General features: G+C 34.1%; 2 protein-coding genes across 2 annotated transcripts; both read right to left on the bottom strand.

Annotated features, from left to right (window-relative positions):
• Positions 1 to 2,387: 2,387 nt before the first annotated feature.
• On the bottom strand, positions 2,388 to 7,672 carry LOC146907955 (uncharacterized). The gene is made up of 6 exons (XM_085725284.1): positions 7,589 to 7,672; positions 7,184 to 7,274; positions 6,222 to 6,335; positions 4,671 to 4,782; positions 3,500 to 3,559; positions 2,388 to 2,946 (listed from the first exon to the last, which is right to left on the bottom strand). Exons 1-5 carry the CDS (start codon positions 7,652 to 7,654, stop codon positions 3,556 to 3,558), a joined length of 387 nt encoding a protein of 128 aa, XP_085581410.1. The 5' UTR covers positions 7,655 to 7,672; the 3' UTR covers positions 2,388 to 2,946; positions 3,500 to 3,555.
• A 3,497-nt stretch (positions 7,673 to 11,169) lies between these two features.
• On the bottom strand, positions 11,170 to 12,786 carry LOC146907956 (UPF0481 protein At3g47200-like). The gene has a single exon (XM_085729197.1). It carries the CDS (start codon positions 12,784 to 12,786, stop codon positions 11,170 to 11,172), a length of 1,617 nt encoding a protein of 538 aa, XP_085585323.1.
• Positions 12,787 to 18,385: the final 5,599 nt, after the last annotated feature.

The following is an 18,385-nucleotide window of genomic DNA, read 5'->3' on the forward strand; positions in this document are numbered from 1 at the left end:
GTCGAGGCAACATATACGCAGAAGGGGTGAGAAACTTATCCAATAATAATAATATATAATTCATCGAATTAATGAAAACAACAACATATCACAACATGCATCATTAATAAAGTATATAAATAAATACATAAGCAACAACATAATTAATTTCAGCAACAAGGTACAACAACAACAACAACAACATTATCCACAACGACACCGACAACTCGACAATGCTACAACGACAACAACGACTCAACAATGCTACGACAACAACAACGACTCAACAATGCTACGACAACAACAACTACTCAACAATGCTACGACAACAACAACTATGCATCATGCAGGTGGTACCAATCTACGCGCGTTGAATGCTAAGCATTCCAGGGCATAAGCCCCCAACAATTTGGATGGTTAAAGCATCCCAGGGCATAAGCCCCCAACAGGTGAATGATAAACATTCCAGGGCATAAGCCCCCAACGGGTTGAATGATGAACATTCCAGGGCATAAGCCCCCAACAGATGTGAGTATGCAAATGGACTCAACTTGTGTATATCAACATACAACTTCAACAGCGACTACAACAACAACATATGTGCCTAAAACAATTATGACACAGTCCCCAACTTTGACATTAGATGATACAACAACGTCAACAACGGAATCAACAACATAACATATATTTATAAATCAATTACATTCAGCTCAAGTCTAAAACATCCCCCAAAAGCAATTAAGTTTTGATCAATAGAACATAAGTCAAATATCCATAAAACACCTCAACTAAAGCCCTAACACTTAAGTTTGAAGTTGGGAAACCAACCATAAGTTTTTGGACTAACTTGGGATTAGTTATGCTAAGTTTTCTTAAATTTTGCTAAAGACCCACTTGGACTATTTTTATCATAACTCAAAATCTACAAATCTTTTCCACTCCAAACCAAGGCCATTAGAAAGCTAACTCAATTATCTACAACTTTTATGTTTACACCGAAAGCTAATTCAAAACAGAAACGGGCGAAAAAGTGAGTGTTTTCCAGTTTTGACTGACAGGAAATCGGGGCCCGATTTCGGCAGTTCGGGGCCCGATTTTTGTCGACCAAAGCTGAAAAATCAGCTCATAATTCGGGGCCCGATTTTGGCAGTTCGGGGCCCGATTTTGGACATTCACAGCTTACGGGAAAGACCAGTTTTCACTCCAAAAACCCAATTTTTGATCCCCCAATCACCCAAAATGAATTAGAACAATGTTTACAGGTTTAGTATACATTATAGGGGTAAAACAACCTATATTCATACAATTAAACATGTTTTATCATAAATTATCATCTAACATAACCTCTCAAACCCTAAACTCAAGAACAACAATTTCATCAATTTTCAAATTATATATCAAGATTATTGAAAGGAATCCCACCCTTACCTTAATTCAGCAACACCAAACGACAAGCTACCGCAATCGATTCCTTCCTAGCTCTCTCTTTGCCTCTTCTAGGTTTTCTCTCCAAAAGCAGGTTTTCTTCTAATGTTTTCACGTGAAAATGTTTCTCTCCCTTTTTCTTTCTTTTTACTTCAAAAATATCTCTCTTTTCTTTTCTCACCCAACTCCCTTAATTTCTATTAATTTCCACTTAATTCCCATTAACCAAAAATAAATACTATTTCTATAATATTTCTATTTCTCATATTATTTCTATCAAATAATAACAACATTCATTTAAATAATACACAACCCCAATATTCATATAATAAAATTGCATCATAACATATTTCATATAAAAATCATATAAAACATATATTTCACATAAAATCATTTATATAGCAATTAAAGTCATATATAAAATATTCACACATCTACTAAAATATTAGAATAAAAATGGGGCGTTACAGAAATATTGCCACTAAAACTAATAGCAGCCTGGATACGCACCTTAATTTGTTGAATGCAGAGAAGTCGTTTGGTTATATATTATATTCTCCAAAATCAAATTGTTTGGTCAAGAGACATGAAATAGGTTCTTGAAATATATGGCAACCTGACACAAAACTAAGTTCCTATCCCCAATAATAAGGTTTAAAATTAAACATAAGCATAAAATGTAAGAAAATATTACTCTATGGAAATTTGTGTTCAATGTTTGCGGATTACTCTACATTTTAACAGGCTCTACGAGCCAACCCATGTGGACGAACACAACAAAATAACAAAGTTACGACTATAAGATCATGCCCCAAAAAATCATAATATATTAACATAAACATGTTCGAAATAGCAAAGTCATTTTAATACTATCAGAAACAAAACAAGAATGTAATGACTACATGATTGGTCGTCCAAATCATCATCATAATGAGGATGAGAGGCCGACAGCTAAATATTCATTTATTTAGAAGTATAGATAGGAAACAATCATAGTATCATAATTGATCCTAACAAGCAAAGATACAATATAATTCAAGTAATTCCCGTCCAAGATGACTAGCAAACTTAAGAGATTGATAAATCACATTTGTTATATCTATGTTTGGATCCTTCATAGACATGAAAAGCATAAACTTAAACTCGTTCATTACTTTTTCGACCTCTTCAAGAACACGTTTTAGGATACCTACCTGATTCTAAAGAAATACAACAAGAATAAATTTTAATAAGTAAAAGCATGTGACAGAGTAAATTGATACAATAACCAGAGAAAATCCACAAACATTATATACCCTAATATATGCTTAAATGGAATCATTCTTTTATTGGTGAATCTTGAGAACAAAAATTTAGGAGCATGTATACTAGAATTTCAAGAAACCTCTACGAAATACATGAAATCAATCTAAACCTTGAACGGAGAAGAGTCTAGACTTCAATTCAATCATTGCAGTCCTCAACATCACATAAACAAAACAACATTTTAAAGCATCAACAATCATTTCTTCTCTGTTGTAACGCCCACAACAACATGCTTACCTGTGCCAGTTCACATTCTTAAAATTAAATCTTGTTTTGCTCAAACATCACAAAAAATAAAAAATAAAAAATTTAATTAAGATTCCTGTAAAATAATTTATTAAGATTCCGGTAAAATATTTTATTAAGATTTAAAATATTTTATAGTTTTCATCACTCTAAAATCTGAAATTATTGATTTGGTCCCTAGCATCCATTTGAGGGAAGAAAGAAGAGTCATTCTTCCATAGGCACAAACATAAATGAATAGTATTTGGTCACACACACAAAAAAGTGTTATTTCTTGAAACACTAAATAATTTTATTATCAATTTATTTTTCATTATTAAAAAAAATATTGTGATGTGTGTGTGCCCAAACACTATACATTTATGTTTGTAACTATAAAAGAATTTCTCAAGAAAGAATTCATTTTAGGGGAATCACGTGCTAAAATTACGGTATAGTATACAAATTAGTTGGTGCCATTAGAGATGACATGACATATCCGTAGTGATGCAGTAGAAAAAAGAAAGAAAAAAAGTTAAAAGCATAGTGATGCAGTAGAAGATACCGTTTCAGAGCTTGTTTCATTAGGTGTCCGTACAGGAGTTGGCGGCCTTCCATTGGTCATCTACAGGACAGAATAGCACAATCCAGGAAAGGGTCAAAGATATCAGCTCAAAACAAAACAAAAAAAATGCAAAAAGTTGACATCTGATATCAGGTAAATTGCAGACATAGAGGAATTTGAACCCGTATGCTCATGACAGTCGTGTGTTATGGAGACAGTAATCACCATACGAGTACCATAATCCTAAAATATATCCAGTTATAGTTCTTTCCTCTGATCTTGTCTTTCTTTTCTTAAATATCCAGTTTCCACATAGTGCGGATAATTCTAATAACTGCAGAAACTACCCAACAAATTGAAGCCCAAACCAAATGACGTAATCTGACCAATTATTTTCAGATTTTCAACAAGATAATCATAAAACAGAATCAATTAGCTACAACTTTACTTCCTATTCTTCAAATCCAATCAGTCTAAAATCTTAAGCTACAAGCTTATCAAAATAAAATCTTGATTGGCACAACCAAGGTTATCAAAATCGGGACTTTACTTCAAGTCGAAAGGGAGTAGCAAAATCGGGACTTGTAAAATCGCAATCAAAATCGAAGGATTTTACTCAAGGACTTTGGTAGAATCGATATAGGATAGCAAAGTCGGGACTCGTAAAATCGCAATCAAAATCGAGGATTCTACCAAAACAAAAATAATGTTAAATATATGTTATATATTGCATATAGTCATAAATGACTAAAGTTCAAAGTCCACAAAATTCATATACCTAAATGTGGGGGGAAGTGAAAGAATGAAAAAAATTTGCCTTTTGGGTATTTATAGAACGAGTCATGGATTCAAATCGGGTCAATTTACGAACCGGGTCAAAAATTGACCCTTATAAAAAAAATCAACAAAATCCTTCAAAATCCATCAAAATCCTGCGATTTTGAATGGATTTCACGATTTTGTGCGATTTTGTGCGACTTTGATAGGATTTTGCCTGTTTTTGGGACTTTGCTATGGATTTGAGTCGTTGAAGCTACGCAAAGTCGCAAAAACCAGGATTTTGGGACTTAAGTCGCGTTTTTGATAACAGATCAACAGAATTTACTGAAAATATTTGTGAAAATAGAAAGTGAAATAACAGATTAATATAATTCCATCAATGTACACTTACATCACATTAGTAATATAGTGACAAACTGCACATTTGACTGAGGGAGCTCCATAAGGATACATGCGTGTTGTCCGGCAGTTCCCACAACTGATATGGTTCATTTGATTAGAATCTTTAAAGGAAAAGCCAACAATAAGTCAGTAAACAACTTAGCATGCATGATTGGCTGCATCAATTATTACAATAAAATAAAATAAAATATCCACAGATGAAGAAAATGGAACTAACTAAATTTTTACATTTAATGACAGCGTTTTTCAATACAAACTTTCATCAAGCATAGAAAATTAATCAAGTTATTTAAAACCAATCTGAATTTCGGGTTATGCTCATATCCAAATGAACAAAGATTCTCTCTTGTTTTTGTAGTTTACAGATAATGAATTACTGCAAGTGGATGGTATTGATTAGGAAAAAAAAATCATAGGCTGGTTTATTAGACTTTTCTGTTGATATGCTCATATGAGTCATATCCAACTGTTCCAAATACTTCAATAGTTAGGAACAAGAATGGTTTTACGTATAACAAAAACTATACCATCTTTATGCCATCCCTTGACAACCAGATAGAAACCAGGTGCACCGAGCAAGGGAACAGAAACCTTGCAGGATGTGGTGGCACACAACAGCTTCATTTGCAGCACACCATGGTGCACTGGACACGCTAAGGATATTAAGGATGACAGTGGGGTAGGCTAGTGAAGATAATGCTCAGCAACAGTAACTCTACAGCCCCACCAACCAATGCAGAGGAAAGAGAAAAGGCAACACTGAGGTGTACTCTGAGCACAATAAATAGAGCAGGGGAAAGAAGTTGAAACACAGTCAATTAACTACAAATATATTGCATGTTCCATCAAGTATGCATCTGAATACCATGTTGGGAAAGATAATTTGAGAATGATATGCCGAAACCTATGTCTCAACTATACCACACACCTTGGTGATTTATAGTAAGGAATTAAAATTAAAATTATGTTGTCCTTACTCCTTGGAATAATCAGAAGATATTACGTTAAATGGATTTATTGCGGAATTTTTTAGTTCTTAGAGACAAAAATAGAATTTTACCAAACATATTAAGCTTTTAGAAGGCTTTGGTCGTGGCCATGGTATCAAAAACTACGACTAACCGATTGAAAGTCAACCCTTTACGCTCCCATTCTTCTGAATGAAACTGAATTTCCCCACCATGTCCACATTTCAAACCCAAAGGGTTTTTTCACAAAGGGAAGCGTGTGAGATATAAAAATTATTCAATATAGAAGAAAGTAGGTCACTGGAAGTAGTCAACAAATACTTGTTTGAGTATGATGTACATATAGTTGGCTTACATTCTTTAATTTCTCAGACATATATAGCTTGAAATACACCGCAAGGGGAAAGAAGGAAGGAAAGAATTATAAATTCAGTGTATACTTGGATTTGGTATACCATCAATGAATTAAGTGTATTTAATGATCAAGCAACACGTAAATTAATCATCAAACTAGCATGCAGTGTAAAAGCTGTACAAATCTGGCAACACATAATTGTTAATATATATCATACCTGGTACAAGATTTATAGTAGTGTTACAGCAGGAACATCTCACGGTACTAGCTCGACGTGCGTGCATTAGCAATGTTCTACAACCTCCACAATAAAGTTGTGACATTTCCATTCCTGCAGGCACATCAGGAAATTTTAGATCCCCGGATGTAACCATTTAGTTTATAGTTTAAATCTAAGAACAAGTGAACTTTTAATCAGGCTAGTTGCATAGTTGCTTTCTACTTTATACTCACATATGCATCCCTTGTTAATAATTGGCTAAATAGAGAAAGATGGGATATAATTGAATATAGATATAGACGAATAACAATCAACATAGGGTACACTACCAACCTCTAGATCCAAATTTGCATCAGACAGTGAAGTGATTAGTGAGTAAACAGTGGACACGGGATATACTCACTCTAAAGATATGTCACTATGACACACTACAAATTCAACAAGAATGTTGGAGTGAATAACATTAGACCTTTCTACAATATTTTTGTATGTGAATAGCCTATTGGTTAATGGAATTAGATTTAAAAAATTAATACAAAGTGGAACTCTAGAATTTCTTCAACGAACTCTGACCACAAGAAATACATGTTACGCTCTATGAGTTTGAATTTGACTGAAGTGAAAAACCAGAATAAAAAAATATTCCCATAATTCTTATACACATTAACATTTTATTTTAAAGAGTATAAGAAACTTATCTTAGTAATTTAACATTTCATTTCTTAACATCTCTAAAATTAGGATGATAAAGAACAACTCAACTAATGGCATAAAAAGATAGTAAATAGGACAGAAACTAAGAAAGAGCTTATAATTAATCAATACGCAGTGTGGTTATGTTTAGAATATGCAGTTTAGTAACTCACATGCAATATGCCGAATCACTAATGGCATTAAATTTGAACCAAATTAACCAGCAGAAATTTTTAATTGCGAATGTATAAGAGCGTGAATCTTACCAACAACTTTTTTCCTTTTCAGATCCTCTTTTGATAGAGACAGTGCAATTGCATGGTCGATGTCTTGTTTCTCAACATATGTTAAATCATCCTGCACTCAATTTACCACAATAAAATATTCAGGCTATCTCCTTAAGTCTCCGAAAAAACTAGTACAATGTGACATTCAATGACACTAGTTAAGTAACATTATGCAATAATTTCTATTTATCACTAGTAAAGCAAATATTAGATTACCATTGAACTATGATGATTATCTCAAAATCTATCATCACCAAGTTTGCAATCACGCTTTGGGGTTTATGTCAAAGGGGATTTGGGATTTAAGGTTTATGTTCCAACTATTGAAATCTATTTTTTGGGGTTTCTTATACTCTTTAAAAAATAGAACAATAGTTAACTAACCGGAGTGTGGTAGCGGAACCTGTTGAAACGTACAGTGGTTGAGAAGAGATGAGAGAGATTGAGCATCACAACCGGTTGGTGGAAAAAAATAAGAATGGTGGTAACGAGATCTGAATATTTGATAGTCTGAGGATGCGATGGAAGTTGTATTAAGTTTACACATATTATTATTATTATTATTATTATTATTATTTGTTATTATTGTTGTTATTATTGTTATTGTTATTATTATTGTTATTATTGTTATTGTTATTATTGTTGTTATTGTAGTTATTGTTATTGTTATTATTGTTGTTATTGTTATTATTATTATTATTATTATTATTATTATTATTATTATTATTACTACTACTACTATTATTAGTACTACTATTATTACTACTACTACTATTATTATTATTATTATTATTAATTTGCACAAATTAAAAATATTAAAATTAAAAATTTAGGTTGCATTATAAACAATTACGTTGGTAAGTTATCAACTTTAAGAAGTTTGGCATGGTGTTTAAAAGATAGTAAATATAAGATAGTAAATATGCTCGAAATTCTTGGTTCGATCCATGCTGAAGATTTTTTATGCTCGAAATTCTTGGTTCGATCCATGCTGAAGATTTTTTTCAATTCTTGGTTCGATCCATGCTGAAGATTTTTTTCAATTAAATAAATTTTCACTTAGAGTCGGATAGTCCGACTTAAGTAATATTAAAATTATTTAAAAATAGATTTTCACTTAGAGTCGGATAGTCCGACTTAAGTAATATTAAAATTATTTAAAAAGTGTAGTGTTCGCGTGTATGACATTTAGAGTCAGTTGCACCGATGCTAATATTTTCCTGGAAAGTTGAAAATCTGGTAAGGGCGATAGCATGGGGTAAGCCGACGCTAAAATCAGACTCTAAAAACCAGTTTTCTTGTAGTGGTCGTCTACGTAGAGCCAAAACTTAAGATTATGTAATATAGTTTGAGTCTTAATTTAGATCCTTGTGTAATTGAAATCATGTAGAAAAGTCTTATCTAATTTAGATCTTTGCCAAAATTATATAGTATAATTGCATTGCAGAACAGCAGAAGTATGAGGTTCTCATATTAGAGCTATTGTAATTTTTTATTTTTTTGGAAAAGTAGTTTGCCCCCGATTGAGATGGGCTAAACTGCTTTTTTTTTTTTAAAAGTAATAATCTTAAGTCGGTTCGTCAATAACCAGACTTAAAAAGTCGTTTTCTTAAGTCGGTTCAAAACCCGACTTAACAAGCCATAACTTGTTAAGTCGACGGCTATTAGGTCAGGTGTGCGCCCGACTTAAAAAGCCCTTTCTAACCGACTTAAAAAATGATGCCTTCAGACGGTTGCTAAATCCGAATTACAAAGTAGACACTTCATATGACGGGAGCTATTAGGTCGGACACGCGCCCGACTTAAAAAGCCCTTTTTAACCGACTTAATAAGGGTTTTTTGTACTAGTGTTTATTTGGAAATTGTTTTTCCCTTCCCATGAAATTTTTTGCCGGTTTGGCCAGCAGAAATTGTAAGTATTGGAGTAAGGGTTTATTTGTTTCCTAGTATAAGCACATATGTACTTCACTTGCTCCTTGGATAATGATGACAAATCATATCTTACATTATTCTTAGCATGTTTTTCAGCCATTTTCAATTACTTTTTCATCCAGAATAGAGGAGTATTAGAGCAATTGCCTATGATATCAGGATATTTTGTAATCTTTTCAATATTGAGTTACTTTTCCCAAAACATCAATTCTAAGGTGTTTTGATGTAATTCATGAAGAAATCATGCAAATCGACAAAGCAAAATATTTGAAGACTTGTGAAGATTTTGGGAAGACAATGAATGAAGATTCAAGAGGCCTCAGATGACACTACAAAGGAAGAAATTTTGTTCCAAAGTCCCAAGACATCTTATGTGGAAGCAAACACCCAAAAGGATGAAGAAATAGGTGTTTAAGCTTAGAAAATTGCACTAGGGTTCCTCAAGCATGATCCTTGCGCCCCAAGCAAGAACAAAGCGCCCCAAGTGTGAGCCTCATGTGTGAAAAATACACTTGGGCGCCCGCCCCAAGTATGTTGGGAGTGGACCATATCTGCTTTTTGTTACTTTTAAGTGGAAAATGCCTGATTTGTAAACCCAACTTCAAGTGGAAACTCTCCCTATAAATACCACTCCTCTCTCTCTCTCTCTCTCTCTCTCTCTCTCTCATATTTTCTCATTCAGAATGTAGAGGTTCAAGAGGAAGGCAAGCACTAAGAGCTTTAAGGGATGAGTCTCTCTCCTCACTCTAAGTCTCTAGGGTATGTTTTATTTCTTTTGTAATTTGTTTTTAGTTACCATGAGTAACTAAACCTTTTTAGGTTAGGGTTCTAAAATGAACCTCTACTTTGTTTGTTGGATTATTTAATTTAAGTTCTTTATTCAATTATTTTTTGAATCCTATTTAATTTTACTACTAGTGCGTAAGATTTGTCTCCTCTGAAGTGAACCATCTTTTGATAAAAATACTTTGGAAGGTGACATTATTAATATTGCTCCAAACCTCCCTGAATCAGGAGGTAACTAAGTTAATGATTAACGATAATTAGGGAAACACAGTGACTTCATGACTTAAATCAGTCTAGTAACTACATTATTCTTTCATCCTTGGTAAGGTATACGAGGGGTTGTCTGTTTGTAGAACTACCGAAAGGGAGACTGTGTTGATGTCCTTCTAAGATTCAATAGACGGATTCAGTGCAATTTTTTGACGGATTTTTGTATATAGAGTAAATAAATGTTTGTTAATGTTTGTATTTTTAAAGTAATCATGAGCTTTCAAAATTTTATCATGTCAATTTTATCACTTAGAGACAAAATTTTGTTTCTGCAAATATAAACACATTAATTTCCAGCAAAGTGCAAAAATTTAACGGATTTTTCCTAATAAAAAAATTAAATGTTTTATATTAATATTACATTAATGTTGATTGTTCGAAAATATTAGTTTTTCAAAATTTTATCATATTAAATTAGCAATTTTTTTTTTTTTATCTTATTCATATTGTCATGTCCAGATATAAAATTTGTTTTCATATATATAAGCATATAAAATTCACAACTGATGTGTTGCAAATATTTATTGGATTTTCACATGTAAAATAAATAATTATTTTATAGAAATACTACATTATTATTGGTATTTTGAAAATACTAAATGATTTTTTTCATGTTATGATATCGACCTTATATATATTTTTTATTTTTTGAAAGATATCGACCTTATATATATCAAGTAAAAATGGATCCGGGTGAATGCAATGGTCCTTTACCGGTGTGGAAGAAAGAGACCATTTTATAATAAAGACATTAATAAAGTGAATACTGTAATGATTAAACTATTAATACTTTATATTATTCAAACAAACAAATTATAAATGAAGGAAAATCAACTTTATTTGCATTTCAAATACTGGAAACAAACACACAGATTCAAGGTAAATAATGATTTCCAATTCCAAACAAAAGAAGAAAAAGAAAAGGAAATTTACGTACTAGAAAGAGCAATATTTAATTCCACAAATGGGGAGAGGAATTATTTGGATAAATGGTAGGATAGGACTGTATAAACAGTCTGCACAAGAGTGAGGAAAGCCAGCATTGCAGCAACAAAGTTGTAGTTTTGTTTCAAAAACTTGAAGAGCCATTCTAGACGACCCTTGAAAAGATGGGAAAATATTTTCAAGATCCGCAGAACAAAAAATGCATGCGAGTAATTGTTCAAGTCATCAACAATTTTAACATAACTGGAATCAACTATAGTGAGATCAACTCCAAACGACATGGAATGGAAAAACTCTTTCAACTTCTCATTACTCATCTTCAAATGATCCACAATGATATTCTTGTCCTTAAGAAGCTTCACATCAGCCACACAACAAACCAATCCATCAAAAATCAAAGCAGCCGAAGTAAAATTCCGGCTGTGACTACTCGTATTGACCTGGTTATAGTCATTGCTCCCGGACTCAGCAGCAGAAATCTTTTCAAAACATTTCCAGTTGTTTTTATGATGCTCCCAAGCAATGATATTGCGCCACTTTGCTTTCGTTGTTTTGGTGATCTCTAACCGTGCAATTTCCAGTTTCCCCTTTTCGAAGTTAAAGTAAAAGTCCAAACCTTTAACTTCTTCCGACGCATCCACTTGAGTATTAGTTGTGACAAGCATATTGCCAAGCCTTATGCATATACCACCAAAACAGTTCCGAAGAAAACTAAAGCAAGAATTTCCACTGTGTTTTTCACCAGCAAGTTTGATAGTAACCCCTGCAGCTTGGAGCCTCGATGCACAGCGCTTTAGTTTGGGCTTCGGATGCTTAGTACCAATAATGGGTACTACATAATTACCAACCCCATCACTTTTTCTCTTACCTTTTCTGTTAACGAAAAGGTGGACAATATCAAGAATATGAGGAGCTTTGAAGTAGCTTGGATTTTGAATTTCAGGCCGAGAGTAGCCTATGATAGACAGAATAAGATCATTAATCTTTTCCACCCTGTCCTTCATGTCATTCATGTCCTTCATGTCCTGCGGATTCTTTGGTTCAGGAAACTCATTGGGGAAAAGTATTTGAGACAGTTTGTGGAGTACTAGAATTGGTATTTGATTCTCCAACAACATAAGATCAGAGATAACATCTTCGTCTTTGAACACTTTAGATGCAGGACTGGGTGGGCCCAACCGGCTTGGTAGTTTAGAATCGAACCCTTTTGCAATCACAAGTTCCAACAGAAAACATCCATCCATTAACATTATTTTTGCCAGTTCTTTCTTTTCTAGTTTAATGTCAGACACATAACTAGCTCGAACTTGTTCATCTGATTGCCATATGGCTGTACCACATTTCCGAAAGGATTCTCGGGCATTGTCTGTTCGATGTAACAGATAAAACATCGAGCATAATTTGACTTCTTCCATGAGATGTAAGTCTTCCTTGGTTCCCTTGAATCTGGGTCCGATTGAAACCACCTTTGGCATGTAATCTTCTTTGTTTGATGAGTTTATAAGCGCTTCTGGGACGATGGAAATGCTACATGATTGAATATAGTTGTGGTTCAGAGATGTCAGCAACATGTCTATAGAATCTAACCATTCCTTCATGTTGGTTTCATCCCTTGCTTCGTCATAGCTCAGTACTTGATAATTGGCCATGGTCTGGAATTTGTTTTTAAAGAACAAGGGGATTTATCTATAACTAGCTCGTCACACAAGAGGAAATTGCTATGATTTCCAAACCAAACCAGACCCTTATATATAAGATTCCATTTTTTATTAGTTTTTCTTTCTATTTAAAAATATTTACTTATTTTAATTGGACATATATAAGGTTGATATACTTATTTTAACCAGATCCTTGTTTATTTATGTAAAATATAAAATGGGGAATTAGTCACTTTAGTCCCTGAATGGGGAACGATTCGTCAATTTAGTCCCTGAATGCAGATAATATGCAAAACAGTCCCTGCATGGTCAATTTCAGGGACTAAAGTGACTAACGAAGTCTACATTCAGGGACTAAATTGACTAACGGAGTCTGCATTCAGGGACTAAATTGACTACCAAAGTCTACATTCAGGGACTATTTTGCAATTTATCTGCATTCAGGGACTAAATTGACGAATCGTTCCCCATTCAGGGACTAAAGTGACTAATTCCCCAATATAAAATATATATATGTGGTATCTTACTTAATGGTATATGAAGACGTGAAGCGTGCATCACATGGACTAAAATTTTTACCCAATTAAAGACTACTTCACTGATTAATAATTATGACATGTATCAACCATCACTTGTTGTTCATTATTAACTCTACACCACAGACCAGTTCATAGATATTTTGGTTGTACCTGCTGTTTTATTTATTTAGAAAAAAACAAAGAGGAAATTACGTAGAAGCGTTAATACTACTCATTTTTCATATTTTTGTTATCAATTGAAATTTACATATATCATTATTTTAGATATAAAGTGGTGTGATCGGTTTTATCAAATTAAAACAACTAAACCAATTCCTTAAAAAAAAAACTAGTTAAAATTTCTGATCTAAATCAATTAAATTAATTTGGATTTTTTTATATTGGAGTCGAAATTGAAGCGTGCACCACATGGACTAAAAATATTACCCAATTAAAGACCACTTCACTGATGATGACATGTATGGACCATCACTTGCTGCTCATTTTTTTTTTTTAAACAAACCAAAATGGAATATGAATATAAACTGGAGTGAAACACAGCGCACAAGATGTGCAACGGATGAACCACCCCAAAATTTTTACAAAGTCATTGGTGCAAAATCTAGGGTGCACCACCCTATAGGCAAGAAACAAAATGAAATAATTACACAAAGACACCCATGCATGACAGAGGGTTTCTCCACCAGTCATGATAATCAAAAGCAAAGGTGAACAAATGTGCCTTTAACCACAAAAAAGAAGTAAGCTTGATCCTGTCAATAATAATAAGACTAGTATCAACCGTTTTGTTGTTGAAAACCCGACTGTTTCTCTCCTTCCAGATGACCCAGACACAAGCCAACCAGATAACTGTGAAGAACAAATGAGATGATCTCGGCATCGCCGCCATAATATTTTGGTTGTACTGCTGTTTTATTCATGTGGAAACAAACAAGAGGAAATTAGGTAGAAACATTAATATAGGAAAAATAATTACAAAGACACCCATGCATGACAGAGGGTTTCTCCACCAGTCATATACAACAGTATCATTCAAGCACATCACATAAGTTTTCCTTTGTTTCGTGACACATTCACCTCTCAGTTCACCAGTCAGCGTAATTTGGATTGTCCTCTAGAGCTGCTGCATGGTGTTGTAGTTGTATAGACGGTTAGATTTAGAGAAAATTTCAGCTAACACCAAAGTTCCGTCAATCAATTAAGAACCCCTTTATATTTTTTTTTCCTTCATTACTCTTTCTAATTACATTGTGAAGAGTTCCATTTTTTTTTTAAGTTTTGGAATTTGGTTGTTACTTTGCGTAACAGTGTCAGTGACTGTGAGATGCAGCTATAGTTTAATTTAATCTGCCAAATCACCTGTGAGATGTACTCTCAATGTTTCAAATGATATGGAGACAATAATCTTTTATTAGAAGCTCCATGCTGATCAATTTTGTTTTTCAATTTACTAATGTATCTGATATGGCACTGTCATAATTAATAAAAAAAAAAAAAATTGAGTGATGAGAATTGAGATAGTCATACTCTTCTATATATGCATCTGTTTAAAGGACATTGAAGTAAAATTGATATTTCATTTTCTTCTCTTTACAAGTCCGTGAATGAGATATATCTTGAATCAACATTGTCCCATGTCATGTTTTTTCTTTTTTGTATGACCTGGATTTCTTTGGTTGCAATTATCCTTCATATATGTAATCATATAAATTCAATTTGTCATTCACATCGTGAAACAAACACTTGTGATGATTCTTTAGCGAATATGATTTGTGATTCCATTGATGGTCGAATGTTTATGAGTTGTATATATTAAGGATCAATTTGATAGTTAAGATGAATAATTCATTGATCGATTTGATAGTTACGAACTAACTTGATTTTTAATCAATAATTCAAGGATCGATTTGACAGTGTAACAATTTGCAATGATTTTTATTTAAATAAAAGTCCAGAAACAAAATTCAAAATTTTCGATCAAATTTGTCCCTGCACACATGGAAGCAGATTTGGAACTTCACATTAGCGTTTAACGTGACACGCCAGCACTATTAATGACGAGACTTGACGAAATGACTAAATTAATTCAACATTGTAAAATTCAAAGACAAATTGACTATTTCAATTAATCTAGTGAAAAAAATAACAGGTTCGTATAAAATGAAGGACGAAAAAACCTATTCATTGGAGACTGATTAAACACCACCACTTGTGTAAATTAAAGACCACTTGCGTCTTTCACTTTGGGTTCACCGATTATGTTATGACATGTATTGAAGGACCATCACATGTTACTCATTGACTCCACACATGTCTAGTTAATAGATAATTTGGTTGTACATGCTGCTTTATTCATGTAGAAAGAAGCAAGAGGATAATAGGTTGAAGCGTTAATAATGTTGAAAATATTGTTATTTAATTATGAGCCCATTTGTTACAGCTTTTTTAGGTAAGTTGGGAGCGTGGACATGCATCAAGAGTGTTGTGAATTCGTTGTGAAAAACACACCAATAATAAACTTGATGCGTGGAGCAAATTAATACCAAGCAATCAAATGAAGCGGGTGACAAAATAATTCAAACAAAAATAAACAGCAAGAGATAAAGGAAGAAGGAGACCACAAGAATCTGTTTACCCAGTTCGGTCTAATGATGACCTACTCTGGGAGAGAGAGCAGCTATCCGTTTCACTATAATGATATGACTTTCTTTACAAAGAGATATTGAGTTACAAGAATCAGTTTTCAAACCTAATTATACCCAAGTCCCAATCTCTTCCCGTGACCAAGAGACTCAATCCTAATAGTGTTTTGTTCAAGGTGAATCAAAACAATCCCAACCCTAGTGTTTGTTGCCAAGAGAAATTCTCTATAAACCCTAGTTTGTATGTTGGCTTCTAAACCCTGTTTTCTACAGTGTTTTGTTTCTACACACTCTCACTCTCTCAGATATTCATCTGATACAAGGCTTATATTTATAGTGGAAAGCATCCCTAAAAAATTGGAACAAAACAGGCCCACAAGCTGTTTTATTTTTCTCCTCCTGTGACAAATCGGCCACCGAGTTTGCAAAATGGGCCACCGTCTTTTCCAGAGACAAAAGTCTCCAAACCAGGTCAAAATCGACCACCGTGTGGTACAAATCGACCACCGATTTTGACAGACAGAATGCACATTTTTGAGTCACTTTTCAACAATTCTCCACCTTGACTCTAAAATAGTGACGATGCCAATTTAACCATCAATCACCTTGCTGCTCTCTCCAATCTTCATCTATGCTTCAATGAAGTTAATCAAGTCTACACCATACCTCTTCAGCCCCCGGAGTGATCAAATCCGTCCTTCTGAAGATTCACTTGCATCTAATCACCCTTGGTCTTTTAAGGTAATCCCACAAGCCATGCTATACATTCTTCAACCTCTGGAATGCCTTCCGTCTTCAAGAAGAATTCTCGTGCTCTCAAATAGAGCATAGCACCCAAAGTCTTCATAGTTGTATCATTTGCGGTGTCATCAACTCCACCTCAAGTTGAGCTTTCTCTACCTCAACTTCCAAATGCATACACACACTATGCTTTCACCTTGCAGCTCCACCTCAAAGGTTGATCATAAGTATTGTTATCTCCGCCTCTCCAAACTGACCATGAGTATTCTTACCACCGTCTCTCCAGGCTGATGTTGAGTGTTTAACGTCTCTCCAGATGATTCTTAAACAATCACTTGCTTCCCACTACCCTTTGATTCTTAGGTAATGAAACAAGTTTCCAAATCTGGTTCTTTTCCATTGAAAGTATTTCCTCATTCATTGCCTTCAACCAATCCTTGTTTTCATTGCTTTCTAATGCATCCCTGAAGTTCTTTGGTTCCGAGTCTTGCAATTCTACAGCTGCATTCAAAGCATAACATATGAGGTCAGCATAACCGTATCTTTCAGGTGGTTTAATTTGTCTCCTTTGCCTATCTCTTACTAGCTGATAGTCAGGATTAATTATTTCTTGTCCTTCACTCTCATCAGGTACTGGAGTCTGATCCTCCCCTTGCCTTTCATCAGTGGTAGGCTCCACCTCAAACTGAATTTTCTCTACCCCCGTTTCTGAGCTTGTATCCAGGTCTTTGCACTTCATCCCCATGCGGGTCTCATCAAAAGTAACATCCCTGCTTATAATAAATTTTGATCCTCCAGGTTCCATCTTCCACAGTTTGTAAGCTTTCACACCTTTAGGATAACCCATGAAAATACACTTCACAACTCTAGCATCAAGTTTGTCCTGTCTGACATGAGCAAATTCTAAAGCTCCGAAAACTTTCAAATTAGAGTAGTCTGCCGGTCTCCCACTCCAAACCTCCATAGGTGTCTTGAGATCTATCCTTGTTGATGAAATATGCTGCAGTACTAACAGCTTCTCCCCAGAAACTCTTGGACAATCCAGCTCCCAACAGCATACACCTCACATGCTTCAACAAGGTCCTATTCATTCCTTCAGCAAGACCATTCTATTGAGGTGTGTATGCCACGGTTCTATGCCTCTTTATACCTCTTTTCCTGCAAAACTCATTAAACTGCTCTGAAACAAACTCCAGGCCATTGTCAGTTCTTAACACTTTCAGTTTGGTTCCAATCTGATTTTGTACAAGTGTATGCCATTCTTTAAATTTTTCAAAAGCTTCAGTTTTATTCTTCAGAATGTAAGCCCATACCATTCTAGAATAATCATCAATAATAGACATGAAATATGAACCTCCCCATGAATTTTAATTGATGTTGGACCCCAAAGGTCCTAATGAACATACTCAAAAGGCCTACTAGATTTATGCACACCCACCCCAAACTTCACCTTGTGTTGTTAGCCTAATGTGCAATTATCACAGAAATCTAGTTTGTTCAATCTTTCATTCCCTAGCAAACCTTGTTTAGCTAGCTCAACCAAACCCCTCTCACTGACATGACCTAACCTCAAATGTCATAGTTTAGTTATGTCCAGAGTGTCTACACTAGCAACCGATGCATGAGCTATAACAGTGGAATCTTCTAAAATATATGAACCATGTATTT

This window comes from Medicago sativa, chromosome 7 (genome assembly GCF_051527215.1).
Source record: "Medicago sativa cultivar Bolivia chromosome 7, Bolivia_mono, whole genome shotgun sequence".
NCBI classification, from domain to species: Eukaryota; Viridiplantae; Streptophyta; class Magnoliopsida; order Fabales; family Fabaceae; genus Medicago; species Medicago sativa.

Excerpts from the sequence above, each read along its gene's own strand:
- LOC146907955 (XM_085725284.1), bottom strand. The coding sequence starts at position 7,654 with ATGCTCAATCTCTCTCATCTCTTCTCAACCACTGTACGTTTCAACAGG. Across the intron at positions 6,336-7,183 it reads GAAAAGGAAAAAAGTTGTTG|GAATGGAAATGTCACAACTT; the intron begins GTAAGATTCACG and ends ATGTGCCTGCAG. Across the intron at positions 4,783-6,221 it reads TACTATAAATCTTGTACCAG|ATTCTAATCAAATGAACCAT; the intron begins GTATGATATATA and ends TTTCCTTTAAAG.
- LOC146907956 (XM_085729197.1), bottom strand. The coding sequence starts at position 12,786 with ATGGCCAATTATCAAGTACTGAGCTATGACGAAGCAAGGGATGAAACC.